We start from the raw sequence: 25,615 nt of genomic DNA on the forward strand, positions 1-25,615 counted from the left end.
TAGCAGTGAGGAGGGAAGGCTTAATGTCATCAAAGAAGGGTTTTGCACCAATATAGACCATAAAAAGGAAAATTCTGCATTCTCCTTAGATCAAAAACAGTGATCTTTCTTAAGGAGGAAGTCAACCTAATTTCACATATATCCTCCATCCTTATCTCTTCTACTCTGAAAAGACAGCTTTTTAATTCAAAACTTCAAAAACTGTTTTGCAGAGAGACATTCAAATTACCAGCAGTGAAAAATAATCTAGCTAATGAAAGAACCAATAGTCTTGACATTGAACTGTTCAGTTTTCAGTCTGGACCAGTGGTCTACAAAATCAGATCTGTATATCCCAGAGGTAGAAGAGGTACAAGACCATCCACTGAGGTACCGAAAGAACTTTTAGAATGTGTACAATGTATACATCACAATATAAAACCATATAACTGAACTCTAAGATTAACATATGCACATATGGTTTAATAGTTGTACAGGCATATAATTTATAAATATTTACTTACATGGAGGAGAGGGTCCATACTCCAAAAAATAAGTTTTTCTTGGGGCATACATTTTTTTTTAAGTTTGGAAGTTCCTCTGCCCCAGCATTTCGCAAACTAGGACACACATAGCCCTGGGGGGATCACAGCATTTGGGGAAAAATGCAAAGAAACTAAATAAGCCTGGTACATGTTCCTGGTGTCTTTATTTCATTCACACTAGGGTAAGGAGAGTCACTCTTTTCTGTAATCAGGTGCTTCAGAAGACAAATCCAGTAAACAGATCTTAGGATGAAAGGGGCCACGGAATGAAGACCTAGGTTCCATGCCTGGCTCTCTACCATCTACGTTGCCACTCACTTCACTCTTCCAGGCCTTTCAGGCTCCTTCTAGTTCTAATTTTATAATTCATGATTGAAGGTTTTCACCTCATCCTTACTTGCTTCTACATGTCATTCTTCTAACTGGAATGTATTAGCCTCCCCTTCCTACGAGGGTTGGCCTTGACTTTGCATTCCTTCAGCCTTCATGGATTGTTTGCTGGAAGAGTTTGTAAGCATTCTCAAGTGGTTTCCAAGTGTCCCCCAGTGCTCCTGGAGAGACTGTAGTAAGCTCCTTCGTGCAGTGTTGGGACAGCATTCTGCATGGGGGACCAATGTCTACCATCACCTGTTCATGCTGACAATCCACAACCCTGCCCCTGATGCAAATCAGTGATGCACTAATTTAAGGGGAAAAGTGACAGGAACCTAAATTATCCACCTATTAAAGGTAGGTGATGTGAAACAAGAAGATAAAGCTGAGATCACTCTCCGGTAAGCTCAACTATGAGAAGAATAGCTCTGAACTCAGCAGGAACAAAATGAGGAACTGGAGCCAGCAAGGAGAAGTGTTAACTCATGCTGGTAGGATGCCCCTTCTCACTCAAAACAGCCAAGTTCATGACCCAACCATGGCCACCCTGTCAAAATAATTACTACTGAGAGTTAATATATGAAACATGCTTACAGCCTGGCACTGTTAGTTAATATTATTATCCTCATTTCATTGAGTATACCAGAACTAACAGGAGAAATGTGAAAGCTTTAGGTGTAGGCTTTGGGGGCTCCATGGCAGAACTGTCACCTACCCAGAGCAGGCTGAGATTCAACTTCCCTTTTCAGATTTTGTCAACATCTCGAAAGGTTCCATGGCACATCTGCTATCACGTGGAAAGATAAGCCCCAATTCACAGGTAATACAGAGTACTTTTAAGGAGGCAGCACAGTGTGAGGAATACGGCAGTAGACAAGATGAAATGTGCTACCCAGGTGGCTCAGCGGTAAAGAACCCACCTACCGATGTAGGAGACGCGGGTTTAATCCCTGGGTCAGGAAGATCCCCTGAAGTAGGAGTGGAAACCCACTCCAGTATTCTTGCCTGGAAAATTCCATAAACAGAAAAGCATGATGGGCTACAGTCCACGGGGTCACAAAAGAGGCAGACAAGACTGAGTGGGCACACACACAGGGACTGAAGACATCTTGTTTTTGTGCTGCCACTAATGTTCCTGCTCTTGAAAAAATTACTTTTCTACTGGTTTTAAAAAATTATTAAATGACACAGAGTTCCGTAACCAAGAAGGCAGAAGCATACAAACATTTTTACTGTGATCTACTATAACAAATATATTCTTGAGTCAGAACTCAATACTCACCCAGCCAAAACAAGAATTTCAAGAAACAATGCTTATCCTACCTTGCGATTTTCTACTCAATTTTTTCCCCAAAAAGTGCAGTTTGAGACCTAACAAACTGATTTCATGACCCACTAGTGGTCACAATCTGTAATTTTAAAAGCCTGGTAGTAAAGAGTATGGATGGCCTTGCAGTCAAACAGACCTAGCACCGCCATTAACTAGCTGCATAATCTTGTGTAAGTTACCAACCTTTTTAAAGTTCTTCATCTTTTAGATCTAGATTAAAATACCAGGATTGTTCTAAAGATTAAATGGGATAATGAATGAAAAGCACTTAGCTGCACAGTATCTGACAAGAACAAATACTCAAAAGTGATGGTGATAATTAATATCAATGTCCTTATTGCTAAATTTGAAAATTCCAAAAGACAGTAAAATATGTAGAAGGAAACTAGGAGGAGAAACAGGCTCACCTGCAAGCATTGATAACCAGAAGAACTACTATCAGGTTAATCCCTGCCTACACTCATAAAAGTTTCACCAATGGAGGCATTTCTGCGCACTTTCTCCACAGTAACCTCTAACAACTGAAACATTCATGCTTACTGAATGAATTAATATACCTGGAAGCTCACCTCCACACACTGGAGGAATTATGTAAAGATCCCAACTAACCTTACATAGCTCCCCAAACTCAGACACCTGAGGATGCTCTAAGCCAATGGTTCTTAAAGTGTTGTTCCCAAAACAGCAGCAGCATCACCTGGAAACGTGTCAAAATTGTAAATTATCAATTCCCCACATCAGGCCTACACAATCAGAAACTCTGGAGGTGGTCCCAGAAATCTGTGCCCTCCAAAACTTGATGCCCATTCAAGCTGGACAACTACTATTTCAAACAAGGATGACTTGGAACTTACAGCAATCCCAGGGAGCTGTATGTACAACCAAAAAGACTCCTGCAAAGTTTGCTTGTCCTAGGAACTAGTTACTCAGGTAGTTTAACCAAGACTCTTTAGAGCCAGTTATAACCTCCATGAAGTTCTCAAGAACTGCTTCTCCTCAGCTCACCAATAGGAGTCTAAACTCAACAAAGAAGCAAAGCCCTCATTTCTAGAAGCAAAGCAAAACCTATTTCTTAATGGTCTCTTACCTGAGCACATTCCCCAGGCTCACACTGTCCCGTATCAGGACTTCTGTAGCAGAGCTGAGCGCTTCCTGAAACTGCGTGCGTGTCTGCCCAGTGGTTCAGTCACGTTTCACTCTTTGTAGCCTGGCAGGCTCCTCTGTCCGTGGGATTCTCCAGGCAAGGATACTGGAGTGGCCTGCCATTTCCTACTGCAAGGCATCTTCTCAACCTAGGGATCGAACCCACGTCTCCTCCATCAGCTCTGAAATGATAAGCTAGGTCTCACAGCCAGTATGCACACAGCGACCATGGCACTGAAGGCACCCGGCGCTGCTCCACCCACACTCACTTTGTGTTGGACCACTTACCAAATTAATGAGAACCCACTAAGCATCCATTTTGTGCACAGATATACATGCTCCAAAAAGAAGTCAATCAAACATTACAACACCAAAATCAAATCTGTCATCTGAAGATTAAGTCAAAGAATACATTTGTGTCACTAGATTGAGTCCACTCCTTCAGAAAGACATGGAAAAGCTCATTAATTTCTATAAAACTTTAATTTTCCAAAAAGCACCTTCAGTCAAAAGCTGTGCAGTGCCATAAGACTCTTAGTAACAAAAACATTTAGAGAAAACAGTGATTTTTATCAAAAAGCAGAAAAATATTAACTACTTTCTTTCTGCTCTGGAAAGAACTGCTAACATACCTTCCAAAGGTAAAAGGGTATCTTTTTAAAAAAGAAAGATCCCATATTTCTGTCAATAAAATAATGACCCTGTTACACACCAAAGAATAGACAGAAGACCGGATTTTGGTTCTCCAACTAACCCTGGTACCTGCAGTTTGACCTTGGACTTGGTCTCACAAGGTCTCTGCCTCAGTCTCCACAAATGAACACATGACCTTATAAAAGATGTAATGCACATGAAAGTGCTTTGCAATCTATTAGACGTTATCTTCTCAACATGCCAGTTTATTCCTATGGACTGATTCCTTCCCTCTGACTCACAGTGCCCAAAATGATTTATTTCAGAAAGTGCTCATAAGTGGTTTGACAACAGGTGTAACAAAGGTGTAAACTAGAAAAGATACTGAACACGTTCATACACATAAAGCAGCATGAACCCACTGACATGAACTGTATCACACGGAAATGGGTTAGAAAAATGACCCACAGCACGCTACCCTTCCTGGTTCTAGCAAAAATCTGAACTGGAACGACACAGTATCTAAAAAGGAAAAGTAATGCCATACAAGAAATAAAGTGAATTATTTCAAAGCCTCACAAAATGGTGGTTTGAGGACAAAGGGTCAGGGAAGACTATGTTTTTGTCAGGTCTGATTTGCCCTCAGCTATGAGTACACTGTCTTTTCATGTGGCCCCAAAGACATGGTTGAGCCATTATTGCTGTTGATAATGATGAGCAAATGCTGATGAGACGACTGCACATCAACAGTTCTCAGACTCAGGTCTTGTGTAATTGGGTGTGTCCCTCTATGTCACTGTGCAGATGGTGATTAAACTCATTACAACTTCCCTAAACCTTTTCACTATAACTGAATAGCATTCTGGATAATTATTCTCTGGTGCCAATTGAGACTAGGCACTATTTTAAAACAGCTTTTTAAAAAAAAAAAACAGTTTCAAGGTTTATCTCTCTTCCAACATATATACACACTTAAAGTTGGGATGTTTGTTTAAGGAAAAAAATCCCAGTTATCAAACTTTACCAAAACCATAAATATTTCTTTACTACAGTGACTATAACAAGCTTACTCATTTCAATCTGACATAAATTTTAAAAAAATTAATCAATTCCCAATATCCTACCAACAAATGATATGCATTCTGAATAATCTATGTGCCTCAAGAACTAAAACAGTGCTACTATTAACACTCTCCTCAGGAGGATGGAGCATGGGGAATCCCAGCTCTCATGATACACAACTGCCAAACTCTTCCTAGTCCATCCTGGTGAAAGAGGTGCACCCCCCATGGGGTTGGATGACAGTGGCTCTTATTGAGGAAGCTCTCAGCTGACCACAGGGCACAGCCAAATATCCAACCAGACTGCTGGAGGAGACAAAATGGTCCATTTGGCAGTCTGTTGACACTGACATGTCAAAACTTCAAGTATCCGGCCACTCTTGGCAGTAAACTTTCCTGCACTGTACACCTGAAAGAGCAACTGTTGAGATGGTTCCCTTGACTGAAAAGTACAACTTGTGAAATGCATTTTTGTGGAAAACCCAGCATACTTTCATATCCAAATATATGTAAACAAGTCACAGACTCATATGTTTTTAGCCTCAGAATTAGTAAGCTAAACTGAAGTGCAATATGTGTTTCATCATTTTGCTTTCTTTCCCCATGACCATTTGGCAGAGTTAAAATTTTAGCTATCATGCATTTTCTTCCTTAAAATGTATCGGTTACAGTTCCCACAGAAGCTGGCTATGCATTTCCTTGTGGGTGTATGCATAAAACCTACCATAACAAAACATATTCTATTTCCTCATTTTGATCAAAAGGAAAAAAGAAATGCTAAAATGCACTTACAGAAGTGACAGTGCAAGACTGACACACCTATCTGTATACACAATTTACATTCTGTTTAAGGTTATGATGATTAAGGAGAAAAACGCCGAGAGCGAGAAAATAAAATTACACAAAGGAGTAGCCCATGCTGTAAGGAACAACAAAGAAAAGGGCACAGCAACCCACTCCAGTATTCATGCCTGGAGCATCCCATGGACAGAGGAGCCTGGTGGGCTACAGTGACTCTGGCGGGTCACAAAGAGTCGGACACGATTAAAGCGGCTTAGCATGCAAGGAACAACAAAGTTCTCCATTCAAGGAGAACTAAAATAAGGTTTGAGACATTAAAAACAGCTGAGGAAAAAATACTAAGAAACAGACATCAGAACACATAAAATGCATGTTAAGGAACACGATAATATGTACTCACTGGCAGAATATATTGAAGTTGTGATGGGTTGAGGTGAGTTAGCCATACTCTCCAGTCTGTTTCACTTTGGATCAACATCCTTTCCAGACAACAGAGACAAATGGTTACTGCAGGCACAGAACAGCTTTAAGAAAAGCTAACTGATCCACCTGGGGAAAGAATCCTCAACCTCTGTTTCACTGCTGTCAAGCTCTAACTGACACAACTAATCAAACAGAAGGGAAGAGGATCCTTTCAAATCACGGGGGACAGAACTCAAAGTTAGCGACATTACAGAGCAAGCGATGGGTTATAACGCAACAAGAACTGCCCTAGAAATTAGACGTGGGTTCGAATCATGGCTCTGCCATATACTCACTGTGTGATTGAGAGGCGTTCCCTTAAGCTATGAGACTCAATTGTTCTCATCTGTAAAAATCAACAGCCCTTCCTCCTTAGTTGATTTCATTGGTGACTGAAATAAGATCATGTTTACAAAAGTGATGATAAGCCAGGAAGCACTATTTAATGTAAAATATTATTGTATGTAAATCCAAAATTCTGTGAAACATAAAAGCTTTACCATCTAGCCCCCAAATGATAAAAAATTACACGATTAAATTAGATCACATACATCTATATATTGAGACCAGCCTAAATGGGGATGGGACGTTATTATGTGCGTAAGGCTGGTGTAGCCAACTTCAACAATTTTTTAAAATATTTCCCCACTGCTCTCCTAGTGTCTCAACAATGCTCAGGAATTACAAGCAGAAGCGATAATCTCCTAAACCTCCCCTAACTTTCTCTGGCACAGAAATCTGACATAGGCCACTTCACATGCCTGATTAGATAAGCTTTCCCAATGCTGAAAGCCAACTGCTTCTAACATTTCAAACCTGATTTCCATGAAGACTCCGGGGTGAAAGATGGAAACAAATAAGCCAACCAAGTAGATCCTCCTTATTGAAAGAGTTCCCTGACTCTGACTTGAAGTATTAAACAATTTTTTCTATGAACCAATTCTTTCTGAGGTGAAAGGAGCAAAATGCTATAAACTGGGCAGACACAAGTATTAGAGAGGCTTTTATTTAAACAATTAATCATGTAAACTTTCCATTACTAGATGATAGTGCTTTAGTCTGTTCTTCAGGTGGTCCATAATCCTGCCTTGGCAATGAGGCAGTGCAAAGGGAATCATTAAAAGAAATTAAAACAAAACAGGTATTCCCAGACTACATCTTCCAAATGAGAAACTGACAAGATGCTAATCAAGTTTAAACTCTGGGGCCACCTGCACTTGAGCACCGATTTTTGTACCCAGAACAATACAATTAAGTATGCTGTTTCCAATATACATACAATCCTGCAAGTTAATTATTATTATCATTCCCGTTACATAAAACTGGGAACTGAGACTTTAGAGAAGCGAAGTGACTCGCATAATACTCTTAGCTGAGACTTAGAGCGAGGCCTACCTGGTTCCAAAACTCAGCAGCTATGCTAAAGTGAACATCAAAATAGAGTTGGAAGGGTATCTAAAGTCATAAAGAATCAATCTTTACTGTCATTATTCTCTCATTATCCTTCATATCCCTGGGCATTCTCTCCTTTACTATTCAACAGGCAGCTAAACACAATTGAATTTGAAGGAGAAAGTCCAGTATGTCTGAAAAGACCCACATGTTTGAGCATGCATGTTTAGGATTGCATTTTAAAACAGAAGACATTATCTGGGATTATCTGTTGATGTCAAACATACTTCTCTCATCTGTTATTATAGATGACCACCAATTTTCAGTGAAAGGAGATAACATGGAAAAGATTCACATAAAAGAAGAAAAGCCAAGGTTACCTCCGTTCTTTTTCTGTAATAACATATGTAGAAACACTGCACACAGTTAATTTCAAAGTTCCCAGGCCCAGATAGGTTAGTCCTGGGCAGTTTTAGTAATTGGTTACGTCCACTTTCATATGCTGAGGCATTCCAATCATTTTATTAATACATGGTCTTTTATATCCCTTTCAGAAAGATACAATAAGAATACAAGTGCCCAGTCAAGAAAAAGCTATCTGCAGTTTAAAAGGCTGGCACACATATGGCTCTGAATTGCTATTCTAAGTCTTCCAAAATGTTTAAAAAAAAAACAAAACTACACATTCATTCCTAGTCTTAATCTACTAAAGAATTTCTTTTAAGATCAAGAAGTAATCAGGAGGGCAATTCTAAACCACTTTCCTTGGTTTACAACAAATATACTTCCCATTTTCAAAAAGATTTAGAAAGAACTGCAACTCCTCAGAATGGAATTTTGACATTTAAATTGTTTCCACATTATGCAAATGTCCACTCGGGTAGGATGTTAAGATGAGCAAAACTTAAGCCAATTTAATGCAGAAAATATTACTAAATCCAAAGTTACATTATCTGTAGGGCTACAGGATTCCACTTAAGAGACAATGGCATCTCTTACAGTGAGTAAATGTGTGAGCTTTGGAGTCAGGCAAAGGGGGTTCCCGATCCTGGTCCACACCACCTACTGGTCTATATCACTAACTAGGCGACCTGGATGACCATGCCTTAATCTTTCACTAAGTAGGAATTATAACACCTACTGTGCAGTCTAAAGCCAAACAAGTAAAGCACTTTTCCTCCCAAGCAAGCATCTGTGACATAATGAACTCTCAGTATATGGAAACTACCATTGCTTCTTATAAGCTCCAGAAGGGCAGTTTTTGTTTTGTTCACTCTATTAATGAAGAAGCATGCCCCAGTCTATGGTTCTTCCAGTGGTCATGTATGGATGTGAGAGTTGGACTGTGAAGAAAGCTGAGCGCCGAAGAACTGATGCTTTTGAACTGTGGTTTTGAAGAAGACTCTTGAGAGTCCCTTGGACTGCAAGGAGATCCAACCAGTCCATGCTAAAGAAGATCAGCCCTGGGTGTTCATTTGAAGGACTGATATTGAAGCTGAAACTCCAATACTTTGGCCACCTCATGCGAAGAGTTGACTCATTGGAAAAGACCCTGATGCTGGGAAGGATTGGGGGCAGGAGGAGAAGGGGACGGCAGAGGATGAGATGGCTGGATGGCATCACCGACTCGATGGACATGAGTTTGGGTGAACTCCAGGAGTTGGTGATGGACAGGGAGGTTCATAGGGTCACAGAGTCGGACACGACTGAGCGACTGAACTGAACTGATGCCCCAGTCAGCTTTGATGCAAATACTCCAGTTCCTCCAAAGTAACATTCTCATTTATCTACATTAATTACATTCAAATAACCGTTACCCTTAGTATATACCTCCTTTCTTTTAATGTAAGTGGCTGCAGCTACCCTTGGGGGGGGATTTAAGTTATTGGAAAATATTTTAAGTGTTTTAAGGGTATTTGAGTTAACATATGCACCACTTAGATTTCCTGTAAACAGTGTGCTTACACAAAATTATAAATATCTCAGACTACAAAAGAAAACCTCTCATAGTACTTCCACAACTGAAAAACAAAGTTTGAGAAATAATTACAGAGAGCAGAAAGGAGTGGTAGGTAGAATACAGTTTACTAAATTGGCAAAATAAAATTTGGAGTTTTGTCTTGAAACAAAACAAAACAAAAAACCTGACAACCATTTGCTCATGGCTGCCAAAACTTGAGAATAAGCAAACTGTCATGGGAAACAAATGTTAAAATATGAAACCCTTTTCTGAGAAAGTAACTCCACCAGTCCTGGCTAATCCAATTCTGAATCACTAATGACTCCAGCCCTGTTGGGTTGTCTTAACCATTACAAAGAAGTCCAAAGAGACAGGCAGGGTCTCACACGAATATATTTTCTCTGCTATCACTGACATTTTCAACATAGCCACACTTTTCCCCCACCCCACCCTTCCCACTGCTTCACTGTTCCCTTCTCAGATTTCAAAAACAGAGGGTCAACCTACAGATACATCATTTGACTAATGAGTTTGGAGGCTTTGCTTTCCTCATCTGTAAATCAAGGATGGACTAGATGGGTGGTTCCCAGTCTGAGATTCCAAAATCTCCGGGAGCCCATAAAGCTGTGATAACAGACCATGAGGTACTTCTGTTATTTCAAAGAGATAGTTCCTTTAGTGCTATAGGTGTAATCAAAGCACTCAACGCATGGTGACACCAGATGGCACGGGGTGATGTTTATCATATCATAGGAAAGGGGGGAACAAGAGTGTCCCCCTGACATTCTCCTCAACGCTATATCTCAGGCAAAAAAAAAAAATCATAGTTCCTGTACTAAACTAATCCAACCACAAATGTCTGGTTAATAAATAAGGGGAAATGATTCAGCGCCTATCAATACAATTTGGATGGTAGACAAATTCTCCAAATTGGAAGTATACCCCATTAAAGGAACAGACTCAAATACAATACCCCTAAATATTTACAGGCTCACCGGAAACCAGTGAGCTACATACATGCTGCAAACATGAAGCTCCTATTACTCACCAAGGATCTGAATCACTCATCCACTCTTGATTAAAAAGAAGTGAAAGCAACAAAAAGCCAGTGTATACTGCAACACAAAATAACATCACCAGCATAACTACTATTTACCGCACTGTCACTATATGCAGGCACCATACCATGAAGGTAACACTAACTTACTGAACCCTCATAACAACCCTAGCAACTACATGCTCCTATTACCTTCACTTTAAAAACAAGGAAATCTTGGCAGAGTGCTTAAGAAACAGGGACACAGGGCCAGTGAGTTAAGAGCCCAGGGTATCCCCACCCTTTCTCCCTCTAAGCTCACAACTCCCTCTCAAAGAGAAGTCTCTCAAAACACACAAAAATGTCCCCCAGCAGAGCCCTCAGGAGCTGGGCCACTGATCTTGAGAGCAGGCTTCTGAAGAGCTCATAGCTGTGGCCCATTCTGGCTTAAAGACCCCCTTAATTGGAACTTCTTTCCTCTTAACCCAAATTCAATCTGCCTGTCCTGATGACAGAAATCAACTGAGAAAAGGCCAGGGCCATTAGCCAACTAAAATCAATCCTTTTATTCAGAATATACCAATGATTTCTAACAGCTGGCTCCTATGTTCAATGAGCTGACAATCTTATCAATACACAAATGATTAAAAACATGTATTTTGAGTGTATACAATGAGCAAGGGTTACGGAGACAAGTAGACTAAATCAATCATTCAATCAGTCCCAACTCTGACACGTACTAATTCCATTATCCTGAGCATGTTACAGGTCTCAGTTTCCCCTCCTCCCCATCTCAAAGGTTGTTGTGAGGCATGATTGTATGAATGGGGATAAAGTGCCATGTTTGACTACAGAGGCCCAAGAGCTAGGGGTCTGCATCCTGGCTCCATCCTTTAACCACCTTATTATTCACCCCAACATCCAAAGCTATGACTCTAAGCTCCTATTTTCTTACCTGTAGTATAGCTAATTACTGTCTACCCCAAAGGACAGCCATGTGAATTAAACGAGAAAATATATATAAAGCCCTAAGAGAATGACACATAGTAAGAATCAAACATTTAAAAAGAAAAAAAAAGCTGAGGTTTTAAAAGTCAAACCACAAGTTTAAGTCCCAGCTCTGTCACTTATTATCTAGGGCCAAACAATGGTATACAAGCCAACTAACCCCTCAGAGGCTCAGTTTCAACCAACATTTTGTGAGATTAAAGGAGGCAATTGTGTAAGAGTGTTCTGTAAACTCCGCATTGCTATGTAAATGTTAGGGTCGTTTTATGTTTTATGTTAATTGTACCGAGTGGTCCTTTCAAATACTATCTTCATCTTTAAAATGGAAAAACTGAGGCAGAGAAATTTTAAGCCACAGAGAGAAGGCTGATAATTTCAAAAGTAGGAGGGAGAAAATGATTGGGCCAAAATAAATTCAGATCATGACAAAGCAGGAAAGTAATAAGCCTTCAAGAAGAAAGATGAGAATAAATACCCATTAACCTGTTTTTAAGCAACAACTTCACCTGCTGATTAAGCCTCTCAGTGCAGTCTATGAGTAAGAATTCTCTAATTTCCTCCCAGAAACAGTATTAATAGACTTCAGGGTGAGAAAGAGCTTCATCATCAAACCTCTCTTCCCATCCATAAGTTAATTTTGTGGATGGGGCAGAATATCAAAGACCAGGGGACACAAACTCTTAACCTATGCCTTAAAAAAAAAAAAAAAAAGTTGCAGTCCTTCAGAGAGGTTTCCTTCTTTGGTTGGTCAGAAATGTTCTTGTTCTCCAGGTCTCCTCATGCTAAATATGGTAATAGCTGGCAAACAACCAGCCCAGTAAATTCCAATGATACTTAAGAAAGCATTCATATTGCCTGAAATTACTCTGAATCAAACACTTACAACCCACAGAGCTGCCACATATAGCAGTTCAGCTGGAACTCTTATGTCAAAAGCAGCAGGATGCCTTAAGAACATACAAGCATGGGGAAAAAAAAGCAATCTACTCTTCTTTATTGCAACATTCTTCAGCAACAACGCGGATCTCCTACCCACTGTGCACACAGCACTGAGCTAGGTCAGTGGGAGGCTGGAGGGAGAAATCTAAGAAACAGGTGGTGTTCGTGGGGTGCCAAAACAACAGGTTGATTCAGTCAGTTCTGTCCCACAACTAATCAATTTTGCGAAGAGAGAGGAGAAAGAATCTTAGTCATCCTGTTGGCTTACCAAATGGAGCGGCTAGACCACTGCACAACTATAAATTAGGTCAGAATGCCAGATTTAGTAGTGAATTTCAGGTCCGCCTTTCAGGGATGGTCCAAGATCCTGGATATTCAAAAAGACAAGACAGAAGCAGGCTACCTTCCACCCACCCCAAAACAGAGCTTGCTTCAGAATAGACTGGGTTTTTTTGCTTCCTCCACTATCTTTTTATAAGATACTAAAGTAAACGTGCATTTTCTGGGCACACACAACTGACAGCTTGTTGATTTATGATACAGTCAGACTAGAATTTAAAGTAATTACAGAAAATACCAGTTAACAAATATACAGAAAATTGACCAAGTGCATTAGAAATCAAAGGGTTTTTTAAAAGCTATTAAATAATTTTTGATATATCAATACTGGTAGCAATTTGATATTATGTAGTTTAATGTATCCGTGTGTGTTTTGACACATTTAAGATAAAGAGAATACTTTTAATGTTTAAAGAAATATTTCAAATCAGTAACCAAAAATGAAATACCTTGATGAATGAAAGACACAATTTACCAAAATAAATCAAAAGAAAAGGCAACAGAAATGGCCACTGATCACATGAAAAACTTTCAAGACCACTATAAGCAGAGATACCAATTAGGATGAGGTAGCATTTACCACTTATCAAATTGTTAAAGAGTTGTAAACATAAAACCAGTGTTGATGATGGTTGGAAACACGGACAGTCTCATATTCAACTAATACAGTATAACTTGGTCAAACTATATGAAAGGAAATTTGGCAATGCGTATCAAAAGCCACACAAAGGTCCATCTTCTTTGATAAAATAATTTGACTTCTTGGAATTTATGTTAAGAAAATACATATTCCTACCATTATTTACATATGAGAATGTTCATCACAACATTAGTTATAATCATGAAAGCTGGAAACCAAGACTAGATCTCAGTTTAAATAAAATATAATAGAAGCTTCAGATAAAACCGTAGGCAGCCTTTAAAACCATGTTCTTAAAAAATATTTATACACAGGAAATATATATATATATTTTCAACATCTTATAATAAACTATAATGGAAAAGAATCTGAGAGTATATATATTCTTTCTTAATTACTTTGCTATACACCAGAAGTGTTAGTCGCTCAGTTGTGTCAGATTCTTTGTGACCTCATGGACTATAGCCCACCAGGCAACTCTGTCCATGGAATTCTTCAGGTAAGAATATGGTGGGTAGCCAATCCCTTCTCAGTGGATCTTCCCGACCCAGGAATCGAACCCAGGTCTCCTGCACTGCCGGCAGGTTCTTTACCAACGAGCCACCAGGGAAGCCCCAACTAATACAAGATTGTAAATCAACTGTACTTCAATAAAAACAAAGAAATATGAAGAAAAAAATTATTTACATATATAGGAAAGTGTTTACAATATTTTCAGTGGTACAGAAGTATATAGTAAAACTATAATATGCTAAAATCTTAATTACAGTAAGAGGCACAGAAAAACAACTGTATGAAATATAACAAAATATTAAGTGAGGTTTTGATTGGATGTGATGGGATTATTGGAGATTTTAATTTTCTCTTATGTTTTTCTGCTTATTTCCCAATGTTTAAAAATCACTCTTTGGCATAGTAATTTCTCTTCTGGAAATCTAGCTTAATAGAAATATCCTAAAGAGGGGAATTTCTGTATAAAGATCATTTATATAGAATGGCATTTAAATGCCAGATTTAAAATCTGGCATTTATAAAGTGTCATTTACGCAGGAAAGAAAAAATGATGGAGACAAATATGTAACCAAAGCAAAGGAGAAATCAAAGAAAGACAGAACAGAAAATCACATATACATTATAAATCTACAGTTTTTAAGAGTTGATAAAAAAGACCAAATGATGTACACCAGAATATTAACAGTGGTGTAACTGTGGATTTTTCTTATACTTTTCAAAGGTCCTTCAGTTTAGTCACTCAGTCGTGTCTGACTCTTTGTGACCCCATGGACTGCAGCACGCCAGGCTTCCCTGTCCATCACCAACTCCCAGAGCTTGCTCAAACTCATGTTTATTGAGCTGGTGATGAACTCCTTAACCACCCTTAAATATAATTACTTTAAAAATTGTTGTTTAATTGCTAAGTCGTGTCCGACTCTTTTGAGACCCCATGGACTGTATGCAGCCCGCTAGGCTCCTCTGTCCATGGGATTTCCCAGGCAGGAATCCTGGAGTGGGTTGCCATTTCCTTCTCTGGGGGATCTTCCCGACCCAAGGATCTAACCAGTCTCCTGCACTGGCAGGCAGGTTCTTTACCAATAAGCCACCAGGGAAGCCCAATACCTCCTGCCCAAAAAGATTCTTGTAAAGGTGCCAGAGAAAATCAACAAAGCATAAATATGAGTTAATTACATGTAAACATAAGGAATAATTCTGTTGCTATGTAAACCTACCTTTAAACGTTACAATGTTTGTTTTCAGTTACAACCAGATTTTCCTTCAATCTCTTAAAAGTTTATGTCACAGGAACCATGACATATTGTTACTACTTTATATAGTAACATCCCAAACGTGCATGATTTACAGACATGTTTTTTTCTCTAATAATCCTCATAAAGATTAGAAAGTGCTTTAAATGTTCTAATAAAGTAAATGTCCTTCATGTTCCAATTTTAAAAGATCTAGCAAATAAAGGCATATTCTCAGCAAAGAAAACAGTAAAAAGTAATAATCAAAATACACACGTCGTTAAACTTCAGTTAGTCTCTACACTTTATAGACAAAAGCACATGAAAGCAGAGAATTAAACAAAAGTTTCTTTGCAGCATACCACTTTACCATTTAGAGAAGTAAACAATTTAACACTATCTAGTGTTCTGACTATTCATATTCCGAAACTCAACAAAACATATTAGTGCTTAAACAGTATCAATTTTTCTCTTATTGGAATGTTGAAGAAGTAAGCCAGCATAGCAACCTCTCCCTGTTAGGCACTCGTTAAAATAGATTATTTAATCTTTGAGGCTTAAAAGCCTCCCAGAATCGCCTCACAAAACAGAGATGAGAGTAAAAAGAGATGAAAAAGAAGCAAATACCAATGTTAAAGTGCACCTGTCTCTGAACAAGGTAGTATACTTTAGAATGTAACCACAGCTTCTTTGCTTTAGTCTTTGCTTTAGTCAGCAAGCAAAACTGTATTTTAAAGGGATACTATTTGTTAAAAGATACCATATTATTAGGGAGACAATATCTGACTCCAACCAAAATGTTATCATCATGTTTTCCTTACCTCATGAAATACAGCCAGGCTTTCTTCCTATAAATAAATATATGAGGTGAGAGCACTACTCTTAACCCAGAAACAGGTTTTGCAACGCCCATGGATACAACCTGCCTTTGTGAGATGATGAATCCATCTTGGCATGATGTTTGGTTGATACAAAGAACTAGAGTCACTGCCAATACCCTGCAGATGGAACTGCCTTGAAGACCAGAAACTGCCCTCCCTAGAGGTCTCTGGGGAAGGCCCTTCAGTGCACTGGGAAGAGGGACACAGGCCCCTCACCACCTGATTGGGAGATCACGGGCTCCAGAGCTGGACAGTAGTAACTGGCCTACAGTTCAAGAGAGCCAAGAGAGTAAAATGAACCCCTTAAGAGTTCATTCAATCATCCAGTAAAGCCCAAACTCTGAGGAGCCGGTAGGACAGGGTTTTGCCAAGACAAGCACAAGAGGGTGAGGGAGATGGTAGCATGATTAATCAATGCCACCTGAGGCAGCAACTCGGGGTGTGTCCACACGGCACTGCAGTCACTGCCTGGCTATGACCAGGGGCTCCTTCAGCAACCGCCACTGAGAGCCAGATCTTCCAAAGGAGCTCCTTCCACCTTAACTTGTCCAAGATCAGGCTAGGCATCCAAGTCTGAGAACACAGTCCTCTCTCTTGCCACAAACCCACGAACAGACATAATAGACACCACAACATGTGCCAAATTTATATTTACACCCCCACCAAACAAAGGGCTCTTTGTCTTCCCCCCAAGTCAAGTTTTGATACTTCTAAATTCCAACAGAGAAAGAGCAGAACAGCAGACAAGCCCAGCAGGGGTGAGCTGGGGGTCGCTGTTCCCTGGTGCTTCGAGATTTACTCCCCCCAAACCCTACAGCTCTTAGTCACCCCGACTGCAGGAAACTGCTCTCGGCCAGTATAGATAAGTTACTAAGTAACTGTACTTCATGTTCCTGTGTGTGCTCATCTGTCTTGTCTCCCTGATGATGTCAGCTCCTGGGGGCAGGTCTCTAGCTTCCATTTGGTCAATGACTCCTACACAGCTAGAAAAGGAGAATACCCTTACTGCCTAGCACGCCATGCTAGGGGAAACACACAAATTAAGGTTGACAACACACCATAGCCCTCCCTAACACACCACTAAGACAGCACAGCTACACAGATATTAAATCTTATAGCTTAGGGCTTAGAGCTAAGTAAGGCTCCTACTAGAGTATTATATAGAAATGTATATATTTACTTATATAAACAAATTAACACAATAATTGCTTTGTTTTGTTCACTCCTAGCTATGGCTTGTATCATTCCGGCTTCTTGGCTTTACTATTCTTTTTAATGTCACAATGTATTTTTTTGCCACACAGCTGGTTCTCCAGGGGAGGAGAAAAGAAAGAACAGACCTACAGCCAACTTCCTACCACTGCCAACGAACACTGCTATTTGTCCCATCTAGAGGCCATGAGCGTATCCTTTCAGATCTGAAGCCACTTCCTTCTTCCTATCACGAACAGCAACACCAAGTGTCTCTGTTAGAGGCGAACTTCTGAGCCCCTTCTTGCAGACTGCTCAGTTCTGCTCAAGAAGTCCTCCAGACCCCCTTTATCTTACCTTCCTTATTCTACTTGCTGCTGCAGCCCAGACACCCCAAAAGCAGGACTGCCTGAAAGGAATGACCTTTACATTTTTTTCACTAACATATCTGAGGGAAATCCCTGACATCAGATATGTGTTCATGGGTCAACAAGACAGACATCCTCAAAGACCCAGCATCATTCACAAGGGCTGAGGTCAGAATTCCTTAACAGATACCAAGAAAACTGGAACTTTTATGTATTCTGGCATCTCAGGTAATATCCTGATGGAGGGACAAGGAGGCATCCACCAAACTCATACATGACACACACATGGCAGTCCTAAGACTTTGGATAGACTGCCCAAAAACCCCACTTTTTTACAACTAAATAATTTTATTAGCCTTTTAAGGATACCAGAGTGGCTTTCTTCTCCCTAATGAGCTAGGCATTCAATAAGAAGCAGGCACTTTCAAGGCAGAAAAAAGTGACCACAGGACCCACAGTCAAAGCAATCCATCTCTAGCATTATCAAAGAATAAACAAACAAAAACAAAACAAAAAAGCCCTTAGCTTTCCTAGATTCTCTGCAGTGATTCCAAAATTTCCCTAGTATAAAAGTTACCTGGCCATTTCTTTTTTTTTTTAATTGCTTAGTCTCAAGAATAGTTTATTTCCAAAATGAAACACTAATAATATTCCACATGTTACATATACTTTAGATTTTATGATAATAAAAGTATAATATTAGGGATAAAAAATGAATATGATTTGGAAAATAAGACATAATTGTTGACTCAATTTCTTAAATATACAAATTCACAGACACTATTCCAGACTCACTGAATCGGAATCTCCAGGAGAAGACCTCAGGTGTTCTTATTATAAAACAGATTGGGGAAACACTGCTCAACAAATGCTTTCCTCCCACCACTGCCATCTGGAAAGGGTGGTACAAAACATATAGGGCTACAATGATTAACCCAAGCAATCTCCCCGATGGGATCATCTTCAAGGTCCTCACTGGGTTTAACTCCTTTCACGGAAGGGTGGGTGTCAGTTCAGTAAAGGGTACCTCTGGATCCCTAACACAAAAGGCTCAGGACTCTTTGAGACAAATTCCTAAGAAGATGCCAGTGGGTGCAAGTCATAAGGAGGAAGATTACAACTGAATATAAGAAGATCTTTCAAAGAATTACAGCTGTCCAAATCCAGACTCATCTGCCTCCAGAAAGAGGGAGCTGTCTATCAGAAGAGATGATCAAGGAGAAAAAAGGCAGGCTACATGTTAACCAGGGTGTTCTAAGAGGATCAGAATCACCATGGGACAGATAGAAGGACTAGGTGAATTTTTAAAGTTCCTCCCAACAAATAAGTCAACAAAGAGGAAACTTCCAACTACCCATTAATTAATAGAAAGAGATAGCATAAAAGCGTATAGGTGGGGTCCACCTTTAACTGATCTTTTCAAAGCAGAAAGGACTGTAAGGACACACCTCTAACTCACCATCACCTGTCTTCCAGAATGTCCCAAAGCTGGGGCAGGCAGAGCAGGAGTCACAGGTGCCACGACCAGGAAGGACCTGCTGCCCGGCTGACCACATGTTGGGCAGAGGCCAGGGAAGGGATGCGTGTGACATGGTCTCTGCCCTCAAGGAACAAATTTCATTCTGGAGATAGCTCACCCTCTGTGGTTCTCTAAAAAATGTATTTACCATGTGTCACCTTTTGCTTTTTATTGGTGATGGTGATTTTCAATGGAACCCTCTTGGAGGGAAAAAAGCAAATATACTAAATGTAAATATCTGCTCGGTCTAGTTCAACTTTACAATATGCAGCTCACAAGGAAATAAATCTCAAAAAAAAAATCATCTAAAATTTTCGTAAATTTGGGAATGACATATACATACTACTAAAGTAGATAACCAATAAGGACCTACTATAAAACACAGGGAAACTTGGGTCCATATTCTATAATAACCTAAATGGGAAAAGGAATCTGAAAAACACAAGATATTTGTATGGGTATAACTGAATCACTTTACTGTACACCTGTAACTAATAGATCATTTTCATATAACTTTATTCATTAATTTTTGGCTGTGCAGGGTCTTCATGGCTACAGAGACTTTTCTCTAGTTGCAGAGAACAGGGGCTCCTCTCCAGTCGCGATGCATCGGCTTCTCACTGTGATGGCTTCTCTTGCGTGGAGCACAGGCTCCAGGGTGCACCAGCGTCAGCAGTTGCAGCATGTGGGCTCCACAGTTGTGGCTCCCAGGTTCTAGAGAAGAGGCTCAATAGTCGGGGTGCACAGGCTTAGTTGCTCTGCAGCATGTAGGATCTTCCCAGTCAGGGATCAAACCCATGTCTCCTGCATTGGCAGGTGAATTAATTCTTTACCACTGACCCACCAAGGAAGCCCTGTATATCACTGCTAATCAGCTATACTCCAATATAAAAAAGGGCTTTTTTAATTCTAACTTTAAAAATAATATATTCCAAGAATCCTCAAAATGTCCAAATTACAATAAGGGCATGGCAACTCTGGACAAAATTACAGAAATTGCTGCCATAGTAATACAGTAATACAGGAAGCAGTAGAGGCAACTCAAGTGAGAGGCAGAGGGTGGATGCCAGCATCTTTGAGGTTAAATTCCAAAGTAAAAGTGACCTTTATGAATTGCAGAAGTGATCAGGAAAAAGAGAGAAGAAACCACCACACACACACACACACACACACACACACACACACACACAGAAATTCAAAACGGCAAATTTAAATAAAACATCTGGGGAAGGGGAAAATTTGGTTTTCCCCCAAACGTAAGGTAAGCAATAACTTCTGCAAATACTACTTTTTAAAAAAACTTTCTTGAAGTATTGTACTAGTCCAGAATAAGAAAACTACTAAAAGTAATTGTTCAATGAAACAAATATGTACTGAGTGCCTATCAGATGCCAAGGCACCATTCATTCTAGGTACAAGGGTTGTGTGCGCTGGGTGGACTCAGTCTCATCCAAGTCTTTGCAACCCCACGGTCGGGTGCGGGTATTAGAACAAACACAAATGAAAAGACACAATTCTTTTCCTCAAGAGGCACACTAACAATAAGCACATGAGGATTTGTGTGTGTGTGCATCAGCTCATTTGTATAAAAGATGGAAGAGGTGTGGAGAGTGGACAAGGCACTAGACTGAGGACCAGAGGAGAGAGAGTCTTGTCTCAACTTGTCTGTAATGGGCTCAGTGATTATGAACAAAGTGCCTAAGCAAATGGAGGACCAAAGTAGTGCCCCTCCCACAGGATCACAAGACTAATTAACAGCTGACCGGGCGAAAAATTTTGGTGTTCTGGCTCCTAGACCAGTGAACCTCCCAAAATACAATGCATATGGCAGACAGATAAAGAAAGAAAAGTAGAGGAGAAGAAAACCCTCTGGCTTCAAGTCATCTGCAGAGAAAGGAAAGATGAAAGAAGGAGAAAAAGGAAAGAGTGGGAGTGAAATAAAAGGTTAAGTTGTGGTTCAAGAGGGGTCAAGAAAGGAAGCACTTAAAAGTGTATGCACAATATCAGTATAATGTAAAATCTGATTCTATTCTCATTCAAATCATAGCTTAGAATTTTTTGCCCTAAAACCATTAAGGACCAATAGACAAGGTGTCCAAAAGTGATACATGTGAATAAAACTTGAAGAAAAAGAGATAACAGAGAGGAAAGGAAGGGGGCAGTTTATAATAATATCATGTCAATATATATATGAAGCCCTTCTAAAGAGACAATGTGGACCCACTGTGCTCAGATGAATAAGAAGAAACAGTACTTATTATTTCTTATATAAGATATTATTTACTCTACAGCTTTTATGTCACCAAGTTCAAAAATCTTTGGAAGTCAGAAGGGTTAAAAATTGGAATGGCTGATTAAGGATACATTTGTTCTGGAAATTATTAACATTAAAAAGGGAAGACCCCAAGGTACACACCTGATAGAGAATAATGAATTATGACTGGGCTCCAACCAAGTTACTGCATTAGAATCACCTGTAAACCTTGAAAAATGCAGAATCTCAAAATACGGAATTTCAAACCTACTGTGCCAGAATCCTTGGGTGTTGAGGCCAAGAGGCAGCCCAGATGATGTTGATGCAGCCAGGATGTGGACTTTGTTCTATCACAGTGGACCAGGTAAGGAGTGAGACCACTAGGAATGGCATCAGAGAGTGGGAACTAGATCAATGCAAATTTTGTGGGCAAAATAGAATGTCTGTGGGTGTGATATTTTTTAAATGTATTGTAAGGCTGGTCTGAAGCATCCAAGCATATCCCACTGAATTCAAACATTTTCTAAAGGTCCTGAAGTCAGCAACTATAGTTCAGGTGAACCAAAAGTTACTGTTTTAGGCTATAAGCAGCTCACAGAAGAGGCAGCAGAGTGGGAATGGCACAGAGATACCAAGAATGTGGGTAGATAGTTTTAAAAAATCAAAAACATCAGGAAAAACAGAGACTAAAAAAAAAAAAAATCACTCTCATCCTCCCTCACCAAAAAGAAATAATAAAAAAACAGAAAGAACAAGAAGAAACAAGTTCTAGGGTAAATTTTATCTTCATCTGAAAGAAAAAACAATTACTCTTTGTGATTTTTTTTTTTAAAGTAAGAGAAGAATTCAACTGAGAAATCATGTAGCAGGCAGCAAAACCAGGGAGTGACTTCCCATTGCAAAGCAAAAGAAAACAAGGAGCAAGGGGTGGCCTTGGATAGCTGTTTAGACAATCAGACAGATGAGTTGACAGCTCCCTGCTTCAGGAACTCAGTGATGTTTAAATTAACAACTGGCCACTAGACTAATACAGGAACACTCAAAAGTTTAAAAGGGTGTGTTATAATTGATAGCTTGGCAAAACACAATGATAATAAATTGAGACGATTCAAGAAGCTTTCACTACTAGACTCTGAAAAGTTTCAAGATCTGCACCAAGAGAAGGGCTTTTTAATCTCTTCCATTCCCATGCAGTTTAGCTTCTGAAGAACACCTGTCTAGGAATCAAAATATCTAAATCCTGTCTTTGAGCTAACACTAACACTAGACTTGTCCATCTGAAAGCTAGCTAGTAAGAGCAGTACTTCATCAGGGCAGAAGCATAGGTCCTAGAATGAGAGACGCCCTGGGTGTCAGAGTTATCCTATTCCTGACATGTCTTATCATTAAACACTTAATTTAGCAAATCACTTTGCAAACATATTTATTATTCCCTCCAACTCTCTAGAATAAGTGATTTCTGGTTCTCCTTCATAGACGAGGAGATGACAGAACATGAAGACAATTTACTAAAACAAGCTAATGGTAGACCAAGGATTATAATGTTCAGACTAGCCCATTGTTTATACTCCTCTATCCTAAATTTACACTTTACTAAAGCTTTCGCTCAAAGAAAAAGGAAAGGCAAAAATACTATCATATGTTTTGGTTCATCATCACACAGCACCTTGGTCCACTTCTGAAATTCCTAGGGACCCAGAGGTGTATGGACTTTGAATTTTCCAAGAAAGGTTTGGGGTTGAACAACCCAGCACTGTGATAAATAACTTTGATGTCTTTTCAACATCTGTGATTGGCATGGCGACTGCCTGTTAACAATATACAAAGAGCAAATCTTTCTAAAGCCCATCATCTTCATTACTTTCTCTTTGCAAAGAGTCATAGCTCAAGTACTAAGTTCTTTGGTAAAGGTAAAACTTTCTTCAGATTAGGCTAGGAAAAGAAGGGGCCACTTCCAGTTCAACAAACATGCACAAGCCACCATCCCACTGGAAGCAGAGAGTTCACAAACAACAACAACACACAGTCCTGCCTGCAAAGGACTTTCTGAATACCTTTTGACTGCCACCAGTGTAATATACATTCTCGTACTTAATCCTATTAGTTGGGTAATTTCATTCCCATTTTATTGGTGAGTTCATACAACCGAGCTGGATTTGAACCCAGGATTAAAGCGCAGAGCTCCAAAGCCCAGGTTCTTTCCACGAAACAGTATGGAAAGAAATTTGGATTCTACGACAGTGGGTGGGATGGGTAAGATACGATTGGATTTCCTTTCCTCGATCCAACCGTGTTCAGAAAGACTGTTGCAGATATCCAACCAAAAAGAAGCTCTGGAAGGCACCACTTTGAATTAACGTATCCACTCTTCTTCACCCGCCCCTGCCCCACCCCCAACCATGCCAAAAGAACAGCCTTAGCTGCTGCCAGGTTGGAGGAGTTGGTGATCGTCACACCACATTCCTGAGGCTGGACACAGACTCTGAAACTGCGCCCGAGCTCTGCGCCGCGGAAAGAATAACAGCAGTAGAGATTTTTAAATCATGTGGCTCAGCATGCAGCCACACCAGTTTTCCTACTGCTCCTGCCTCCACCTTTCAAAGACTCGAGCCAAACTTTACACATCGGATTCTTGGGGAACCGTGGAACTCAAAGCGTCAGAACTCGGGCGCGCCGCAAAAGCCTGTCCCCATCCAAACCAAACCCACCCATTCACATCGTGGGCCTTCCTTCAGCATTGCTGAGTCTGGCTATGAAGGTGCAAGCCGCTGGGTTGGGACGCCCTGCCCCCCGCTCCCTCCACGCCAGAATCTGGCATTCCTGCGCTCAGCCCATCTGTGGTCCGCGGCCGGCGATGGTTGTCCCAGGCAGCCCGCCCCCGGCTCTCCCCCGACCCCAGGAAACACGGAGCCAAATGGGCGAAATTTCCCAAATCCCCGAACTCAAGTGCTCCAAGAAAGGGAGCTTCTGCGGCTTGCTGCCCGGCCTCCCTCCGGCCGAGGAGGCGTGTGTGGGACCCAAAGGCGGAGGGGAGCTGCAGGCGGCGAGGGGCGAGGAGGAGGGGGCGCACCCAGGCAGCGGTCCGATGCTGTCCAAACTTTAGGAACTAAGTGGCCTCACTGCACGCCGACGGCCGAGCCCGGCCTTCTCGCCAAGTGGAGGACGGAAGGGTGGGAATGGTCGCCCCAGGTGGCCAGTCGGGCCAGAGGGGCGTGAGCCGGGGCGCCGGGGACAGCACCCCTCAGTCGGATACTCACCACGCGCCGGGGCCGCGCGGCACAGCCACAGTGCCAGCAGCGCCCACAGCGGAGCGGGGCGCAGGGCGGGCATCTTCTCGGTCGCCTCCTCCTCCGCCGCCGCCGCCTGGGCAGATCCACATGGGGAGGGGGTCCCGACAGGGGAGCCCCCACTTTCTCCTCCCCTCCTCCTACTTCCGCGGCTCACGGCCTCGCGCGGCGCCCCGAAGCTCAGACTTCAGTGTCTCCACTGCCTGCACCCCAAGTCCGCCGTTCCTGGGCCGCCGCCACAGCCGCCGCCCGAAGTTTGGCTGAAACTTTCTCGGGTGTGCAGCGAAGCAGCCTCGTGTGTCCTTCCGCCTCGGCCGCCTCCTCCCACCGCAAACCCCGCCCCGCTGTCGCCGCCGCCAGGCCCCGCCGCCTTCGGCACCCAGGGGTTTCCCGCAGGAAGAAGCGCCGGCCCGGGCTGCGCGCGGAGTGATCTACTATGAGTCCTCAGACACCCCCCAGCCTTGCCAACCCGCGTCGAGTCCGGACGCGCCTTAACTCACTCGGCGCTGGAGCGTCTCTCAGGGCCGGGCCTCTGCCAGGGGTGTTGTTAAGACTCTGAACTTGAATCACTAGGGTAGTGAACTTTCCGGGAGAGACAGACATCATCCAGCGAGATGGGTATCGCCTACATACAACCACACATCCACACACTCTCCGGCTAGCTGAAGGAATGCAACAGAGAAGGACCGGTGCTGTCAAAGAAGGCTGTGGGAGCCACGGCGCCAAAGTCCAT

The 25,615-nt window shown here is 41.3% G+C and overlaps 1 protein-coding gene across 5 annotated transcripts in view; it reads right to left on the reverse strand.

Annotated features, from left to right (window-relative positions):
- NOTCH2 (notch receptor 2) overlaps positions 1-25,615 on the reverse strand; it is a 212,622-nt gene that overhangs the window by 154,627 nt on the left and 32,380 nt on the right. Inside the window, exon 1 of one of the 5 annotated variants that reach the window (XM_004002392.6) lies at positions 24,853-25,155. The exons of 2 other annotated variants lie outside the window; for them this stretch is intronic. In XM_004002392.6, coding sequence (XP_004002441.2) covers positions 24,853-24,925 — 73 coding nt within the window. In that variant the 5' untranslated portion in view covers positions 24,926-25,155. Of the gene's footprint in view, positions 1-3,313; positions 3,339-6,264; positions 25,156-25,615 lie in introns of those variants that run through there. 2 more of the 5 variants (XM_042253162.2, XM_042253166.1) reach the window with 2 other exon arrangements.

The sequence above is a fragment of the Ovis aries genome, chromosome 1 (assembly GCF_016772045.2).
Source record: "Ovis aries strain OAR_USU_Benz2616 breed Rambouillet chromosome 1, ARS-UI_Ramb_v3.0, whole genome shotgun sequence".
Lineage (NCBI taxonomy): Eukaryota > Metazoa > Chordata > Mammalia > Artiodactyla > Bovidae > Ovis > Ovis aries.